Here is a 17,580-nt window from a genome sequence, read left to right on the forward strand (position 1 = left end):
CGGAACGCTTAGGTTCTGCGTTGACTATAGAAAGTTGAACAACGTCACAAAAAAAGACGTTTATCCGCTTCCGCGGATCGATGATTCGTTAGATCGACTCCGGCGAACCAGGTATTTTTCATCCTTAGATCTGAAGAGCGGATATTGGCAAATCGAAGTCGACGAACGAGATCGCGAAAAAACTGCCTTTGTTACCCCAGATGGACTGTACGAATTTCAAGTACTTCCATTTGGCCTGTGTTCTGCACCGGCCACATTCCAGCGAATGATGGACACTGTTCTGACGGGTCTGAAGTGGCACTGCTGTTTAGTATACTTAGATGACGTCGTCGTGTTTGCGGCGACCTTCGAAGAACACCTGAAGCGCTTAGAGGCGGTACTTGAGGCGCTCCGCTCCGCTAATCTCACACTAAAGCCAGAAAAGTGTCACTTCGGTTACGAAGAGCTGAAGTTCCTCGGGCATGTCGTGAACGCCGACGGCGTCCAGCCTGACCCAGACAAAACATCTGCTGTTGCTGCTTTTCCGACTCCTCGTGACAAGAAAGCAGTACGCCGCTTTCTCGGTCTGTGTGCGTACTATCGTCGCTTCATCGCCAATTTCTCGCGCATCGCTGAACAACTCATACGCCTCACGCGAGAAGACACACCCTTTGTTTGGGCGGATGAGCAGGACGCAGCTTTCACCGAGTTAAGGCAACGCCTGCAGGAATCACCTGTCCTCGCTCACTTTGACGAGGACGCTGACAACGAGGTGCATACCGATGCAAGCAACATCGGTCTTGGCGCTGTACTCGTTCGACACCAGGAGGGCGTCGAGCGAGTCATCGATTACGCCAGTCGCACCCTTTCACGCGCGGAAATCAACTACTCCACCTCCGAGAAAGAGTGTCTAGCGGTTGTGTGGGCCATCATGAAATTTCGGCCTTATCTCTACGGTCGCCCTTTTAAGGTGGTGACAGACCACCATTCCCTGTGTTGGTTAGCCAACTTACGAGATCCGTCCGGGCGACTTGCTCGATGGAGTCTCCGTCTGCAGGAGTTCGATGTTACCATCGTCTACAAATCGGGCCGAAAACACGAAGATGCCGACACGTTGTCGCGCGCTCCCGTCAAAACTTGCGATAAGGACATGGACGAAGACGGCGCATTCCTTGGGGCCCTCACCGCATCAGACTTGATCATACGGCAGCGCGAGGACGCCGAAATACGCCCTCTCATCGATCACCTAGAAGGCAAGAATGCTACAATCCCACGACATATTTCTCGCAGTCTCTCGACCTTCTGCCTCCGACAGGGCGTCCTCTACAAGAAAAACTCGAGTGCCACCGACAAAGAGTATCTATTGGTAATACCTGCCGCCCTTCGTGATGACATTCTCCTAGCCTGCCATGATGAGCCCACGTCTGGACACTTGGGATTTTCACGCACTCTTGCACGAATACGCCAGACGTACTACTGGCCCAGACTTTCTACCACGGTGAAGCGTTACGTGCAAAGCTGCCGGGAGTGTCAACGCAGGAAGTCGCCGTCTTTGAAGCCCGGGGGGTTACTCCAACCCATCGCACCACCTCGCGCGCCGTTTGATCAAATCGGCATGGATCTTCTGGGACCCTTTCCCTTGTCAGCCAGCGGAAACAAGTGGATTATAGTCGCCACGGACTATCTAACACGCTACGCCGAGACGAAAGCTGTACAACGTGCCACGGCCTACGAAGTTGCCCAGTTCTTTATCGAGTACATAGTCCTCAGACATGGTGCCCCCTCACATGTCATCACCGACAGAGGCACTGCCTTTACAGCCCAACTTATAGAGGACATATTCGAACTGAGCTGCACGCAGCATCGCAAGGCGACTGCCTATCATCCGCAGACCAACGGACTGACGGAACGGCTAAACAAAACCATAGCTGACATGCTGTCTATGTATGTGGACGTCCAGCATAAAACATGGGATCAAGTCCTGCCGTACGTTACATTCGCGTACAACACCGCCATTCAGGAAACCACACGCTTCACACCGTTCCGTCTTGTCTACGGGCGCGAGGTCCAGACCACGCTAGACGCTATGCTCCCGCACGACACCGACGCATCACTTACTGCCGACGCCGAGCAACTTACTCAACACGCAGAGGAAGCTCGCCAACTCGCGCGCATACACATCGCGAAGCAACAGAGTACAGACGCACGACGCTACAACCTTCGACATCGGCACGTCGAGTACCAGCCAGGTGACCAAGTCTGGGTGTGGACTCCAGTCCGTCGCCAGGGGTTGTCTGAGAAGCTCCTTAGTAGATACTTTGGACCCTACAAAGTGATACGCCGCGTTAGTGAAGTGAACTATGAAGTCATTCCCGACGGTGCCGCGTCGCCTCGGCGTCGACAGCACCGCTCAGAGATAGTGCATGTTCTTCGCCTCAAGCCGTATTTCGCGCGTTAAGGCAACGCCAATCCGATATCATACGAATTCCACACTTCCTCCTCCTAGTTTAGTAAGCATCGGGTCGATGCCTTTCTTTTGGCGGGGGAGTAATGCCGCCAGGTGTCACGAGCCAGCGCTGAACAACAAAGAAGTTGGGACTGGAACACGCGCTCAGCAAGAGACGGGCGCTGAAGTAGAAGAGGAAGAAGCTGAGGACGCCGGCTTAAATTATTGCACGCCATCTTGTTCAACCGCCTCCCTCGCCGACGCGGGGTACATCGTCTATTGTCTTTTCGTGACAATATCGATGGGCCCCGGGTGCCAGACGACCTAGCTACGCCACTGGGTGTACAGCTCTTTGCATAATCTGCACATAGGAGAAGGGGAAAGGAACAATTTCACTCGAGTGGGGAACTTATTTTACCAACCCAAGCGAGTACCGCCCTTCCCTCCCTGGTCTCTTCCACCTTCCATCATTTATCATTTTTCGGTTGGATATGTCATTAACTTCTTCATTGCTGAGCCCAATCGGATAGCTGGCAATGCCAAACTATACAGCTTCCATTGCAACAAGAGACCATTCTTTATACAATTGCTAAAGATACTGCTTCGGGACATAACGCTTCATCCTTTAGTTAACTTATGCGTCAAAAGTAGCATGCCGCAGTGCGTGGGTGTGAGGTAAGCTGCCGTGCTTTCGCTTTCGTGAGCCTTGGTCCAAGATTTTCGCAAACCCCATTTACCGGTATACTGTTCTTGCGCTTATGGTTTTTGATTCACTAACATCCGTCCGACCACCTAATAGCCTACTTACTAGATAAGCTAATGCCAGCTGCGACGACAGTTTCTCTTCATTTGCAACCATTTCTCCCGAAAGCGTATCCCCGTGTTGTGTAAGGCCGTTTTCTTTAACTGTTGCTAATAAGGTGCTTATGTTTTGTCTTCCACAGCCTAAGCTAACGCGGATTAAAACGCGGCATTCTCTTTAGAAACGCTCTCACCTGTGCGCGCCTTGCCTCCGTAGCTTTCCCTTCACAGCCACAGAAACTTATCTGCGAGCATAACTAAATTATATTGTCCCCCTCGGTGGCCGCGGAAACTCGCTGTCAAAACGCTGCAGTGAGGAAACGCGGCAACAGCAGCAGAAGCAGCGATCGAATTGACCTTTGTGCAGTCGCCCTGACACCACAAAGACAAACAGCGCCGCGCGGACTCTTCGCAGATTGCTTACGAAATCAAGCGATGCCGCCGCGAAGCCTACTGTGGCATCCGAAATGCATGGGGCGCCGGTGCGTGCGAACGCTGAGAAACGCGTCATGGGGCGACCGGCCTCATGGCCCGTCATGCCCCACACTCGGTGGCATATACTCAGTGACCCAATTTGGCCAGACGTTCGTTGAAAAGCGGCGCGTTTCTCTAATACCGCTCAGCATCCGAATATTTTTAAGGGATTTTTTTTTCTTTATTGTAGCCCGGCACATTCCCAGTGGTATATGACTATTCATTTACGATGGCGTCAAAGGTGCCCGTTGAACAGTGGCACTCACCTACTAGCACATACCCAGTGACCCAAGGCGGACTCAAAGAGGGTCATGGAGGACCAGCTCCGTGAAGTCACAAATACCCAGTAGCCTTAGTTCTCGTCAGAGAGTTGCTTCGAACTGTGGTGCCTTCCCAGTCCCACATCTACAGTGACCCTTGTCGGCATGAGAGAGCTTTATTTAAGACAGGCACGTATGTACACATTGGCACATACTCAGCAACCAAAGTTAATCCGATGCGTCGTTTCGAGACCTGTTACCTCAGCATAGCAACCCGACACGCTAACCAACTGGTCGCAGGATATCCCATCACTCAGGAAGGCGGGAAAACGACTAGATACATACATACATACGTACAGACAGACAGACAGACAGACAGACAGACAGACAGACAGACAGACAGACAGACAGACACAGACAGACAGACAGACAGACAGACAGACAGACAGACAGACAGACAGACACAGACAGACAGACACAGACAGACACAGTCAGACAGACAGACAGACAGACAGACACAGACAGACAGACAGACAGACAGACAGACAGACAGACAGACAGACAGACAGACAGACAGACAGACACAGACAGACAGACAGACAGACAGACAGACAGACAGACAGACAGACAGACAGACAGACACAGACAGACAGACACAGACAGACACAGTCAGACAGACAGACAGACAGACAGACACAGACAGACAGACAGACAGACAGACAGACAGACAGACAGACACAGACAGACAGACAGACAGACAGACAGACAGACAGACACAGACAGACAGACACAGACAGACACAGTCAGACAGACAGACAGACAGACAGACACAGACAGACAGACAGACAGACAGACAGACAGACAGACAGACAGACAGACAGACAGACAGACAGACAGACAGACTATAAAGATGCCTACGCAATAAAACCAGCGTACACATTTCACGATGACTGCCGACGGTAATGGGTTTACTATTGAATCAATACAGCGACACAACGTATTGCCATCAACGAAACGAGCGTTGTATGATGCATGAACAGCTGCGGGATTCTTCTTTCGCGCTTCTCTAAGAACACGTGCCGCCATTTATCTCTGTCTCCGCGAAGCCCCCGCGTGCTCTTTGAAGTGGATGGCGTGCCGGCGCATGAGAACGCTTCGCAGGCACCGACACAAAAAGCGTGCCGGTGCCTGCGAATGCTGGGAATTGTTCCCTCGCTTGCTGCAAACTCAATAGAACGTGCTCAGTGGCTGAAGTTGAGGAGATATTCATTGATTTCGCCGCTCGCTAAAGCGTTGGCGTGAAAGGCGTTCATGAATCGGCACGTAACCAGTGCATTTGTGGCGTTGCCTTTTAACGCGTCGGTGTTGCTCTCCTTGAAGAAACCTTAATAATATATATGGGGTTTTACGTGCCAAAACCACTTTCTGATTATGAGGCACGCCGTAGTGGGGGACTCCGGAAATTTCGACCACCTGGGGTTCTTTAACGTGCACCTAAATCTAAGTACACGGGTGTTTTCGCATTTCGCCCCCATCGAAATGCGGCCGCCGTGGCCGGGATTCGATCCCGCGACCTCGTGCTCAGCAGCCTAACACCATAGCCACTGAGCAACCACGGCGGGTATTGAAGAAACCTTGCGACCTGGCTAAGATTTCGCTGAGCATCAGAGAAATTTCAGGGATATTATTGGTCATTTTAGACAGGCAGATTCCCAGCGGCGCATACCTAGTTACGCAAGTTGACATCAAACTTGAAAAAAGGGGTACCAGCGAAACTCAAACGACGCGTACACAAGGAAAGGGCGTTAGACACGGACGGACGCTGGACTTTCAACTGTACTTTATTGAAATTTACATTGCCACACATAACCTCCAACGCATACGTATCTTCAACTACTCCCAAGATATCTCAACAGATAACACCTTGAAGATACATTACCGCGTGAAAACAGCCGACGCATGCGCCACTTCTACTCCTCCCAAGGCCTGTGCCTGAATGTCAATTGTTTTATTAATCATATGTTACCTACTTGATAGGTAAGCACGTTCTATCTATGCACATGTCTTGGGAGGAGTTGAAGATAGGCATGGGTCGGAGGTTATGTGTGGCAATGCTAATTTCAATAAAGTACAGTTGAAAGTCCAGAGTCCGTCCGTGTCTAACGCCTTTTCCTTGTGTGCGCGTCCTTTGTGTTTCGCTGGTACCCCCTTTTTCCAAGTTCATCATACACCAACTGGCCCAAGAGTTTCCGTTAATTGACATCAAAGACGTTCATTGAAAAGCAGCGCGTCAGTACACATCGCCACACACTCAGTGACCCGATTTAGAACTGTGCGCTAACCATTCGAGCACGGGCTACCCATTGACAGAGGTAGGCGGGAAAACGGTTAGATAAAAACGTACATACATACGTACTTACATATACCGACCTCTCTGCATTTCGTATCACTAAACCTCTCTCTCTCTCTCTATATATATATATATATATATATATATATATATATATATATATATATATATATATATATATATATATACACGTATATATATATGTGTTTGTGTGTGTGTGTCTACATGCACACACACATACATCTTACATGCATGCATACACACGTAGCCCAAGAAAGTGAGTGAAGTAGCCCAAAAGTGCTAACGCATTCAAAGGGAATCACAATTCATTGCACAATTTGATGGGTTTCCATTGCACATTTTCCCTGCATAGCCTCTGCACATACACCTAATCTTGATGATTCAAAGTCTGCCCACAGGGAATAAAGTTCCGCGTTACAACAACTCTACAAACACCAAAGACGAAGAAACGAACCGATGATAATCGCTTTAATCCTAACAGTGGTTGCCTGAAAATTATTTCTCCGGTTCCATGAGCCCTCTAGCTAAACATTCCTCTTTAGAAGGATTTGGGTGCGAGCTAGTTTGTACGGATCATTTATATTTGAAACAGCTCCAAAAAAAACACGGACAAGGGAGGACACAGGACGACCGCTGGTCTGTGTCCAGCAGCGCTCGTCCTGTGTCCTCCCTTGTCCATGTTTTTTTTTGCACTGTTTTAAATATGAATCTTCCTCACCATTTTGTTCGCCGTCGTCGATCGCGCCATTCGGAGGCTGTAACGCGCGCTTGATTCTTCAAACGCTCCGCAGCAAAATTTTCACATTGGAATGGTGATGTTTCCAGTTACCTAGGCTTCAAACGAAGCGAGCTCCATCACAAAGGAGATATTTAACAGATCCAGCAACGCATCAGCGCTCATCTGGTTATTGCCCATGCTACTCGCCAAGAACCCGGTAACTTCACGTCGTATGCAAAACAGAACCACGTAACGAAATCCACAGTAGAAAATCTACTCAACAACAGAGACATGGCTTGCAAGAGAGCACAGAAATACCTCCACAACGTGACCAGACCAGAAGCCATGACCCGGGATGACGACAATATCAAATAAGATGGCGAGTAATACCGAGGAAAGGTTCCCAGAACTCCCAAAGCAGCTGTGGCAATGAAACTTGATGTGGTTCGAACCAAAAGAACAAACCCCCGGGAACTGATCAAACAGGAACAACCAGACTTCATCGCTATCCACGCAACTTATCACACCAATCTCCACATACACGAATGCGATGCACACACCGGATCTCGGAGTACAATCATACTGACGAAAAATCACACCGCGCAAGATCACGTAAACCTGAGAGCAACCCCAGAACACATCCTAGTTGAAGTGCAACATGAGAAGACACAGCAGTCCTGTACTTATATAGTCCGTCCAGCGATCCGCTATTTGTGTTTGGAAATTTGATCAAGGAAGCGAGAAGACCCAACAAAGGTCATAAACTCGTAATAATGGGAGATATAAAGGCCCCGCCAACAACATGGGGTTACCAGCCCACGACCAAGAAAGGAGCGCGAGTGCACGACACAGTGTAACTGAATCTCCCTAATCCTGTCGAATGACGCCAAACTAATGACTCGAATAGGCAACAGTGCACCAAGGAACACAAATCCCGACGTCACCCATAGAACAGGTATCTGCAAGGCCGAATTGACACGACTGAAGGGAAATCACAGTAGTGACCACCAGATCCTCCAGCTTGAAATCCTGCGCCATAAGTAGCCGAGTAGAGCTGAAGCGGCAAGGCAGACGAACCAGGAAGCCTTCTGAGAACATTACCTGCAAGTAAACATCGCAAATATCGAACAGTCGAAGTTGTCAAGAAAGCGGAGAAGCATACTAAAGACATCCCACTCAGAATCGGCACGACGGCAGTAGACTTCCACATCCTACATATTTGAAATGCCCGAAGAGGACTATTGAGAGGGTGCGAAAAGAATAAACATAACCAATAATTCAAGGAAAGTATCGCCTACATAAGAAAGCAAGCAGAAGAATGCAGCGACCAGCTCACCAGGCAAAACTGGTATAAGTTGTGCGACCAACTTCAACGCACACTCAGCACAAAGAAGACCTGGCATATACTGCTAGCCCTTCTAGCTACCACCAAAACGGAGGTCCAGCAAATACATGACCTCAACAAAATTCACTCCCATTCAAGAACTGAGAAACAAGTTTTGGAAGTAGTCAAGCGTAATCTTGTCGGTCACTACTCCTCCCCCCCCCCCCTAAAGGCCACCAATCCCCGATCGTACAAAAACGAACCCACATCCGCCCTCAACAGCCTTATCATGCTGCCTGACATCAAGGCGGCCCTTGCCAGGCTGACCTTTAACCCACCACCAGTAAGGAAAACGTGACCAAAAGGACCATACAGAAACCTGCCTGACAAGCCCTTAAATGGACTCCTCGAATAGAGGAATAAATGCTGGGGAAAACGCGAGCTAACACCAATATAGAAGCACGCAGAAGTCGCTATGATACGAAAATCCAACAAGTCACTATAAATCGGCCCTCTACGGCCCAGCTCCCTTACTTCTTTCGCCGGAATGCTCCTTGAACATATGGTCCACGATCACCTCACCCCATACTTCGACGACTCAGGACTCATGCCTAGCGTCATATTTGGCTTCCGATAACTATTCTCAGCACAACATATACCCCTAAAGCACAAAGAAGACCTGTTGAACTACCTAGAACGCCAGAGAAAATTCTCTATTTTAGCAATACGTACAGGACATGCTGAAAAACCTCATGACCAGAGGAGGGGGGGTGGGTAATGGCAGCGTCCGAAGCGACATATTTGAAATACGCAACAAAGGCACTCCACAAGGGTGAGTGATTTCACCTTTGTTGTTCAATCTCGTCAATATTAGGTTCCCGCAACCACTCAGTGGCATCCAAGGTTTACGCTTTATGGACGAAAGCATCCACAACGAGCGAGCAGCAAACTGCCATCCAAAAGGCAAATCGGCCAGATAGAACCGTATCTCGCAAAGTGCGGTCTACACTGCGCCCCCAAAAACCAGCTAGTATGCTCAAGGCAAGTACCCGGCGAAGACCATGAGCCCAGGTCGCCCCCGATTGCATAATCATACTCAATGGAGTCGATATCCAATAATTTGACTCCATCTGCATACTTGGCCTCACAATATATGAAGACGGATCGATGCTACTACACTCCCAAAGCTTCAGAAGCCCCTAGCACAAGTCACTCGTTTGTTTAAACGCATAACCATACAAAGATGATGGACTACAAGGGCATGAAATCAGCCAAATAATCTCATTCCTTCTCATGCGCCAGATCACATGAGACCGCGTAACTACACCTCAAAAAAGCTGAAATTGAACAACTCAATATTTATTTATTCACTTATTCAGATACATATCAGAAAAGCACTCAAGAGCGCCTAGCACGTACTTTTCAGTGTAACTTCAACCAAGACACTTCTCAAATTTGAGCTCCAAAACACAAAGGAAGAAATGAGTGACGCACACAGCCAGCCAGTTAGAATGCTTTAATGAGACTCAAGCTGTCAGAGCAGTGCTTCGCAAACTCGCACACAGAGAAAGGTTTATAACAGACCCTGACGCGAAAGCCCGATTAGCACCACTTCTCCGATACCTTTCTCAGTTACTCCAGTAGCTCGGAGCCTGCAAGGAGCATGCCACGAAAACAGAGGACAAGCGAAAATCCGAGCGCTAAGCAAGAACGCTAACGCTCCACGAACGCTCCAGGAACGCTAACACAAGACATAGACAAGCGGCAAATTACCCAAGTCGAAAAGCACATGCAATTAGCGTGATCAACAACCAGGAGAATGGGCTAGTCACTGCCGCCGTACCGGCCAGAGAACCAGAACGGTCAGAGAAAGGGGCCATCGTCCTTGGCATCGGCCAATGTAAAGACACCGCCATCAATTTGCGCCAGTGCAGAAACCTACGAAAAGGGCCTATCTCTGTCGCAGCAGTGAATATTCTAGAAGCAATAACAAGACGACAACAACTCCTCGCGAACAACGTGGCATGGACTCCAGGGCACGAAATCCTGACAAAAACGAAGCAGCACACGCTGTCGCCCGATAGCAGACCAGCACGGATTTTCTGCTTCACGGGCTCCGGAAAGCGACAATGGTGGAGAAAATTCCCATAAACTATGCCGCAATATTGCAACAATACCGACTAGAAAGAAGAGAATTTCCGCTACCGCATATGTCGCCGCATATACATATGTCCACGGAATTCCCGTGCACTGGACGCACCCACACAATACTCATAGTATGCCAATTCTGTGATCTACCAGACACCCTGCAACACCTGATGTTGGTGTGTCCACACCATAAGAAAAACACCCAATATGAAACTTTACAATCGCTATAAGTTGTCGAAGAAACGTGGGAAGCAATAATAATGGAACCGACCCTGACGGGTCAGCGAAGTCTGATGGACCAGGCACGGGTAGGGGCATTAGCCAACGGCTTTCTGCACTGAGAAACAACCGCTCACCTAGGGCGAAGAAAGAACAATTTCTGGCTGTTACGCACAATAAGCGCTTATTCCTCATCTTTAAAACTCACGCAGGCAAAGCAATGAACATTTGGAATAATAATAATAATATTTGGGGTTTTACGTGCAAAACCACTTTCTGATTATGAGGCACGCCGTAGTGGAGGACTCCGGAAATTTTGACCACCTGGGGTTCTTTAACGTGCACCTAAATCTAAGCACACGGGTGTTTTCGCATTTCGCCCCCATCGAAATGCGGCCGCCGTGGCCGGGATTCGATCCCGCGACCTCGTGCTCAGCAGCCCAACACCATAGCCACTGAGCAACCACGGCGGGTAACATTTGGAAGCACAACATCCTGGCATGGCAGCTTCTGCGTAATTCGCAGCCTGCGCGAAGGACGCAGACCCTGAAAATGATGGCTTCAGCAAGTATAATCCTTATGTGTAGCAGATAATACGCTCACGTACACGACTGGTGGGAAGTGCAACATTTTCGTACCCCTCCCCCCCTCTCCCCGCGGGAATAATTACAAGATTTTAGTTTCGCGTACCTAAACAAGCGGCAAAATTATACGTGCGCTACGCACCACACGCTTTTAGTATCACCTACACAAGCGCTATCGCTCACAGTTTTCACTAATCTACGACGGTTGCTTCCGATTGCTCATACGCGTTGTTCCTTGGCGCACAGGAACGCTACGGCGAGCAGTCAACTTGTTGAAGACGAGCCCGAAAACCGATCCATGCTTCCCTAAAATATATGGACATTGGTATTACCTCATATGGCGGTAGCTGCGTGGTAGCTGAAGGATCAGTGGCAAGATACGCTTAGTATTCTTTGGTACTCTGCAGATACACCCCATCAATGACAACTTCCAAATCTTAGGAAGATGAACTAGAAAGATCTCGAAAGAGAACATTGTTAGATTCGCTACTTTTAATAACCTGCCAAGAGCAGTCGGGGATAACTTACAGCATGGCTACTAGAATATTGACAAATTAACGTTTGTCTTGGTGCCATGTTACAGTCATAAGTTTCAGCCGCACCGAAGTATTTCTTTCAAGCAAGACATACCGTTCTGACGGCACAAAACAGATGCCGTTTTCGCATGCTACCTGAACTGCCATACTTGGAGCTTCCGTAGACACTCGTGCCACACCTTGGCGTTGTATTTTTGCACAACATTTAAGTCGATGCCACGGCAAGTATGGCTCAGGCTCTTCAGCCTATTATGATCGCGGCACCCTCAAAGTCGACAACGCATGATGCTGAAGGTGAACACTCACATCGACTGCAGATCCAGGCGAGCTGGCTCTTGGACACGGTGCTCAAAAATGCCGACATGAAGGCGAAGGAAGGCATCAGGCGCAGCAGGGGAAGTAGGTTCAGCAGAACGAACCTGATGCCGACAGCCGTCTTCAGCAGTTCGGCGGCGATCGTGCCGCTTGTCATGAACGCTGTAAAACAGCATCGCCCCTTGCTAACGCAAACGTCATGCATGGTAGAGATGCACACACACATGCACGCTCAAATAGATTTCTCTTGGTTGTACTGTGCACCAATTACCAACACAATAGTGCTGTCGACTCACCGCCAAAGAAGCTCAACAACAGGACGAGGGCGTAGCCAGTAGACGGAGAGTTGGCAGCAAGGGTCAGCAGGTACCCCAAGGACAAGGCACAGACGCCGTAGCAGGCGAAAAGAAGCAGAACGGGCTCTGAGGACGTGTAGGACAGCACGGTATCAAAGCCAAGTGACAGTTTTGCTAAGCGTAATGCATGCATTTGCTTAGTTCTAGAATAAACAGAGGGGTAGTGAGTGAAGGAAACGATTTCAGCAGATTGGACAAGTTGGAATCTGTATAGACCCATTTTATGCTTACAAGCAGGCTTCCCAGAAGGCTTTCGGTTAAACCTCTCAAACGACACAAGCTACAATAGCCTATAAAGTTACAGAACCCTCTAGTTGGCATCAGTTTTGCTGTAAGGTTTGAATGTTCGACAAGTCAATTTTATTGTTCAGTGCAACAAAAAAAGCCCATACATGAGCTCGACACGTAGCGCACTTTCTTTATATCTGAACACATCGAGGATATGTGCCTACAGTAAACTATGCGACAAAATACTTCCGTTTTCTAGGCTAACATGATTCGCAAAATGCATGACCGCAAGTTTTCTGTGGTCATGACTGCACTGCGGCTACAGCTTGGATAGAAAGGGTCGATACAACTTAGCTTTGTGTGAGTGCATAAGTAGTCGTAACACGAAATTGTGTTAATAAATACCCGCAAAATCGACAAGGCATGTTTTATTCAGGCATTGTAGTGGGCCTAAGGCAATGAGCGGTTGCGCGAAGGGGAGATTTCTGGTTCTCGTCGTTTCTTTCCCCCGCACGAGCGCCGCGCGTATGCGCAGAAGCAAGCGCCATCCGGTAGTGGTGCTAGAACCAAGCGGCGACGTCGCGCGCGTCCTCCGCTGTAATAGCTTGGCTTGTTCTGCTCACGATCACAAAAACTCGCCAGGTTCGCGAATAAATTTTTGCTTATACCGGTAACGGCACGGCATCGCATGCCCCACTGTTTACTATTAGCTGGGAACATTCAGATCAATCCCAGACGTAAGCAACTAAACAGTACTGAAAGTAGTTAATCCAATATTCGTTGACTAGAACTCTCGCCAGTAATTATCCAGTTCAAAAGCAGTTGCTGACATGCTCGCTTAGCTGCTCGCGGCGAAAGTCGGAGACTAAAGAGATTATGCACCTGCACTTATCGGTGGATTCTGTGTTTTCCGATTCCAAATTGCATCTGTCAACTCCTGAACACTCCTCGTGTGGGTATGCTTCGTGACGTCAATTTACGATGGATTGCGCGACTACATCTTATTTTTATAGCAAACGTTATATTTCCAAAAACATGTAACCAGTCTGACATTCTGACATGGGACAGCCTGTAAACCATTTAGGCGACCCAGAAGAAGGGTAAAGCAAGGGGCAACAATAGTGTTCCGAGGCGAAACAAGCACAAGTGCTGTTTATGAACGCAGGGCATGAACACAGATGGCTGAAGCCGACATCTTAAAACATGGCGACAGAAGCGCTAGCAGAAACAACACACACTTCATGCTCGCAGTCTTTAGCTTCCTAGTCCTAGTCTTTATGGCACACTCGACAATATTTTCGTGTGCATCATTTCGCTGTGCTCGTGTGTCTCAGCCTCTTCTTTGTCCTCCTCCTTTGCGCAAAAAATCTGCATTCATATCCTACGAACACGCCCAAACAGTAACCTTAGTGAGTATCATTTCCAATGCCGCAAAAGTTGCGACGAAATCGAACATAAAATTCTAATACTTGTCCCGCGCCCGCAGTAGACAGCTCCCTTGAGAGGTCATTTGAACGTGCCTGGGGTATAGGCTTCTCCAATGCATCTAACCATAATTATGGGATCATTATAAAGTTTGAAGCGAGAGTATAACCTGATTTCGTAGGGCCAAGACATAACTGCATGACAGATAGTGACACGAACTGACAACAAATGATTTAGTGATGTTATAGGACGTACTGAAAGGGTCTCTATACAGCTCGGGACATGTCTTTAGATAGTAATGCGAAAGAGCAGAATGTGTCTCATATCGGCGCAAGCGAGCGTGCGTGAATCCTATAGTAAAGGAATTACATTTTAAATATTGCTCTGAAATGATTCACAAGTGACATCTGGTATCGCTAGTGTGTGAAATAGTGCCACCCATCTATGTGCTGTTACTTAACCATAAGGGCCACGCCGGGGAAGAAATTTTCTAGGATACAGTATTGCATAGTCTAAAATTGTACTTTATGCGCTTATTCTAACTTTTTGTGCGCGTGAGAGAGCGATTCCTCATCACCAACTATTGCGAGTCAAAAAGTGTCGGTACCATCTTGTGCGCGACGGAGGGGTGCATTGATGGGTCCCCAACTATATCCTCTCGACATGGTGATGTGCAATATTGCGAGTGCCGTTGTGATAGTGGTTCGAGAGACGCTGCCATTTAGAAAGCAGCTCTATAGGCGCTGGTACCTGCGTTGAGCATCAGCCTGCCTCGGCGGCGTAATCGAGCGAACCAGCACAGCTAAAGATGAGAAAGCGAATGGGGGGCGCAGCGAGTGAGGAAATATGGCGAGAGGGAATGGAGTTCGAGGAGGAAATCAGAGGAGGAAAGTGCAGCAGCAGCACGAGGTAGTAAGCGGAAGGAGCCACTTGAAGCACCACCAGGGGGGCGCTCACGTCCGCGCATCCGCGGACGCTTGAGATTTTGTGGCGAACGGACGTGCTTTCCGGAGCTCCGCGGCGGCGACAGAATCTTGTTTTTGTGGTGCATGCTTTGAGCTTGCTTCTGTTTTTGATTTGCCGTTTTTTTGTCTTTAAATAGTAATTGGGCGGTTTTCTTTTTTTTTCCTTTTTTGTCTCACGTATTTAGAGTGCGCGGGTGTGTTTCGTGTACATTTGATCTTGAACGATGGCTATAGCGCCCTTTCGCGTCACGTGCTTCAATACGTGCAGCCGGGTGGGACGTTGAGATATTAAAGAGACTAGTAGCTATTAGTAATAGTCGAGACTACTAATAGACTACTAATAGTTGAGACTAATAGCTGTTAGTGGGTTTACTGTGCGTGTTTTGGTAGGAAAGTAACAGCGTGAGCGCGTGGTTGAGCGCGTGCGAAAGCGTGTGATATCTTGGGTCTCCGCAGCAATGATTGCTTTTGAAACAGTGGTGAGAGTTGCTTTGCGACATTTTGAGAATTTGGATACTGTGCGTAACGGTTTTTGCTAAAAGGCACGTGCTCTGCATTTTTAAATTATTATACTATTTGCATCAGAAAAAGTCGTGCAATACATGGCAAGAAATCCGCGAAAGCCAGCAGAGCGCGGGAGGTCCATCAAGGCAGATGAGGGCACGGAGATGTCGATATTACGCTGGAGAAAATTGAGGCCTTCCAGGAAGAGCTTGTCAAACCGGTGGAACAGCTCAAAAATGACCTAAACAGGGAGCGTGATGCACGGAAGGTAGTTGAAGGAAGACTTGAAGCAGCCGAGGAAAAGCAGAACAGGGCCGCCGTTGTGAACGAAAATTTGCGTGACAATGGAACGCAGTTCCCCCCCCCCCATGACAGGAGAGGGAGGGCTAGCAAAGTACGTGGAATGCGTGCAACGTGGTGAAGGGTTAGCTGGAAAGAGCGGCACCTACCTTGAGGCTGACACGCGGAAAAAGCAAGGGCACAGTTGACAATGCTTCTTGTCGAGTCCGAATCGCGTGGAAAAGGAAAAAGGAAAGGAGGCAGAGGTAGGAGAGAGTGAAAAGGTGATTATCGCCGGCGCCTCAAACCTGGCTGGGTGTTCAGAAACAATTGTGGATAGGGAGAAAGGCGATAAAAGAGTGGCGGTAGGGAGATTTTCAGGGCGGACACTGCGGTTTGTCATGGAGCGAGAAAAACAAAAGCTCGCGGAAAATACCCACGTGCGCAAACTTGTCATAGTAGCAGGTGGGTTAAATGACGCCTTAAACAGAAAAGGGTCAGGACAAGCGCCGCGCTTAGCGAAGGGGGTGGACGACTTGCGCGAGCTATCGCCTCAGGCGCACATCATAGTGTGCACGGTGCCGGAGGTGCCTGTACGTGACAGTAACGTACAAAGAGCCATAGTGGCTGCTAATGAGGCGATATCGAAAATGAGCTGAGAGAAAGGCTTGGAGATTGCCGAAGTATACAGGGAAGCGAGAAGGTGCGGAGGTTTTAAACGAGACGGGACCTACTTCAATTACAGGCTGGCACGAGAAGTGGGCTGGCGACTTGGTGGTTGCGCTGTTGCTTTTTTAGGGGGCCCACGGGCGCTCAGGAGGCCAGAGTAGGTAGTAATGAAGAAGGTCTGCTAGGGGAACCTCAGAAGAGCATTGCCGTCGATAACAGAAAAAGGAGGAAAGCAAGAAAGAGAGCTCGCCATGCAATAGGCTACATAAACACGCAGGGCTGCAGAAGAAAGGAAAAGTGGGCAGAGATTGAGTACCAGTTAAATAGCGAAGAAATAGGAGTGCATGCGGTGACAGAAACGCACCATAGAGACTCAGAAGGGCCGCCAGTGATTGAGAATTATGTTTGGGAAGGGTGCAACAGAACTAAGTCGGAAAGAAATGGAGGGGGAGTCGGAATGCTCATCCATCAGGGAGCCAAATGGAAAAGAGTAAATTCAAAATGTCAAGAGCATCTTTGGTTATCAGGTACAATGAGTGGGAAAAAACTTGGCTGGGCGTTATGTATTTGTGGACCAGAAATAATTGCACAGAGAGGAATAAAGAGTTAGTGGAATGCACAAGCGCTGATATTAGGGGTTTCGGGAATGGTGGTGAAATTATCCTATTAGGCGACATGAATGCCCACATGCAGGATTTAGATGGCTATACTGACAACAACGGAAAGTCAATGCTAGACCTTTGTGAGCAACATAACCTCGTTATCGTGAATACAAGGCCTAAGTGTGAAGGGCAGATCACGTGGGAAGTGGGAAACCGGCAATCAACCATTGATTACTGTCTGATAACAGAAGGAATTATTGATAATTTGCGAGAAATGGTCATTGATGAGGAAGGGTATAGCAGCATGGGGAGTGACCATAAGCGCATCATTTTGAAAATGGGATATGTAGTTGGGAAAGAGAGCAAGGAGTGCAAAA

The 17,580-nt window shown here is 48.6% G+C and overlaps 1 protein-coding gene across 1 annotated transcript in view; it reads right to left on the minus strand.

Annotated features, from left to right (window-relative positions):
• Positions 1-17,580, minus strand: part of LOC142587497 (phospholipid-transporting ATPase ABCA3-like) — a 130,810-nt gene that overhangs the window by 24,975 nt on the left and 88,255 nt on the right. Inside the window, exons 14-15 of the mRNA XM_075698551.1 lie at positions 12,472-12,597; positions 12,167-12,337 (exon numbers count right to left, since the gene is read on the minus strand). Of these exons, the coding sequence (XP_075554666.1) occupies positions 12,167-12,337; positions 12,472-12,597 (297 nt within the window). The remainder of the gene's footprint in view (positions 1-12,166; positions 12,338-12,471; positions 12,598-17,580) is intronic.

Source organism: Dermacentor variabilis, chromosome 7 (assembly GCF_050947875.1).
Source record: "Dermacentor variabilis isolate Ectoservices chromosome 7, ASM5094787v1, whole genome shotgun sequence".
NCBI classification, from domain to species: Eukaryota; Metazoa; Arthropoda; class Arachnida; order Ixodida; family Ixodidae; genus Dermacentor; species Dermacentor variabilis.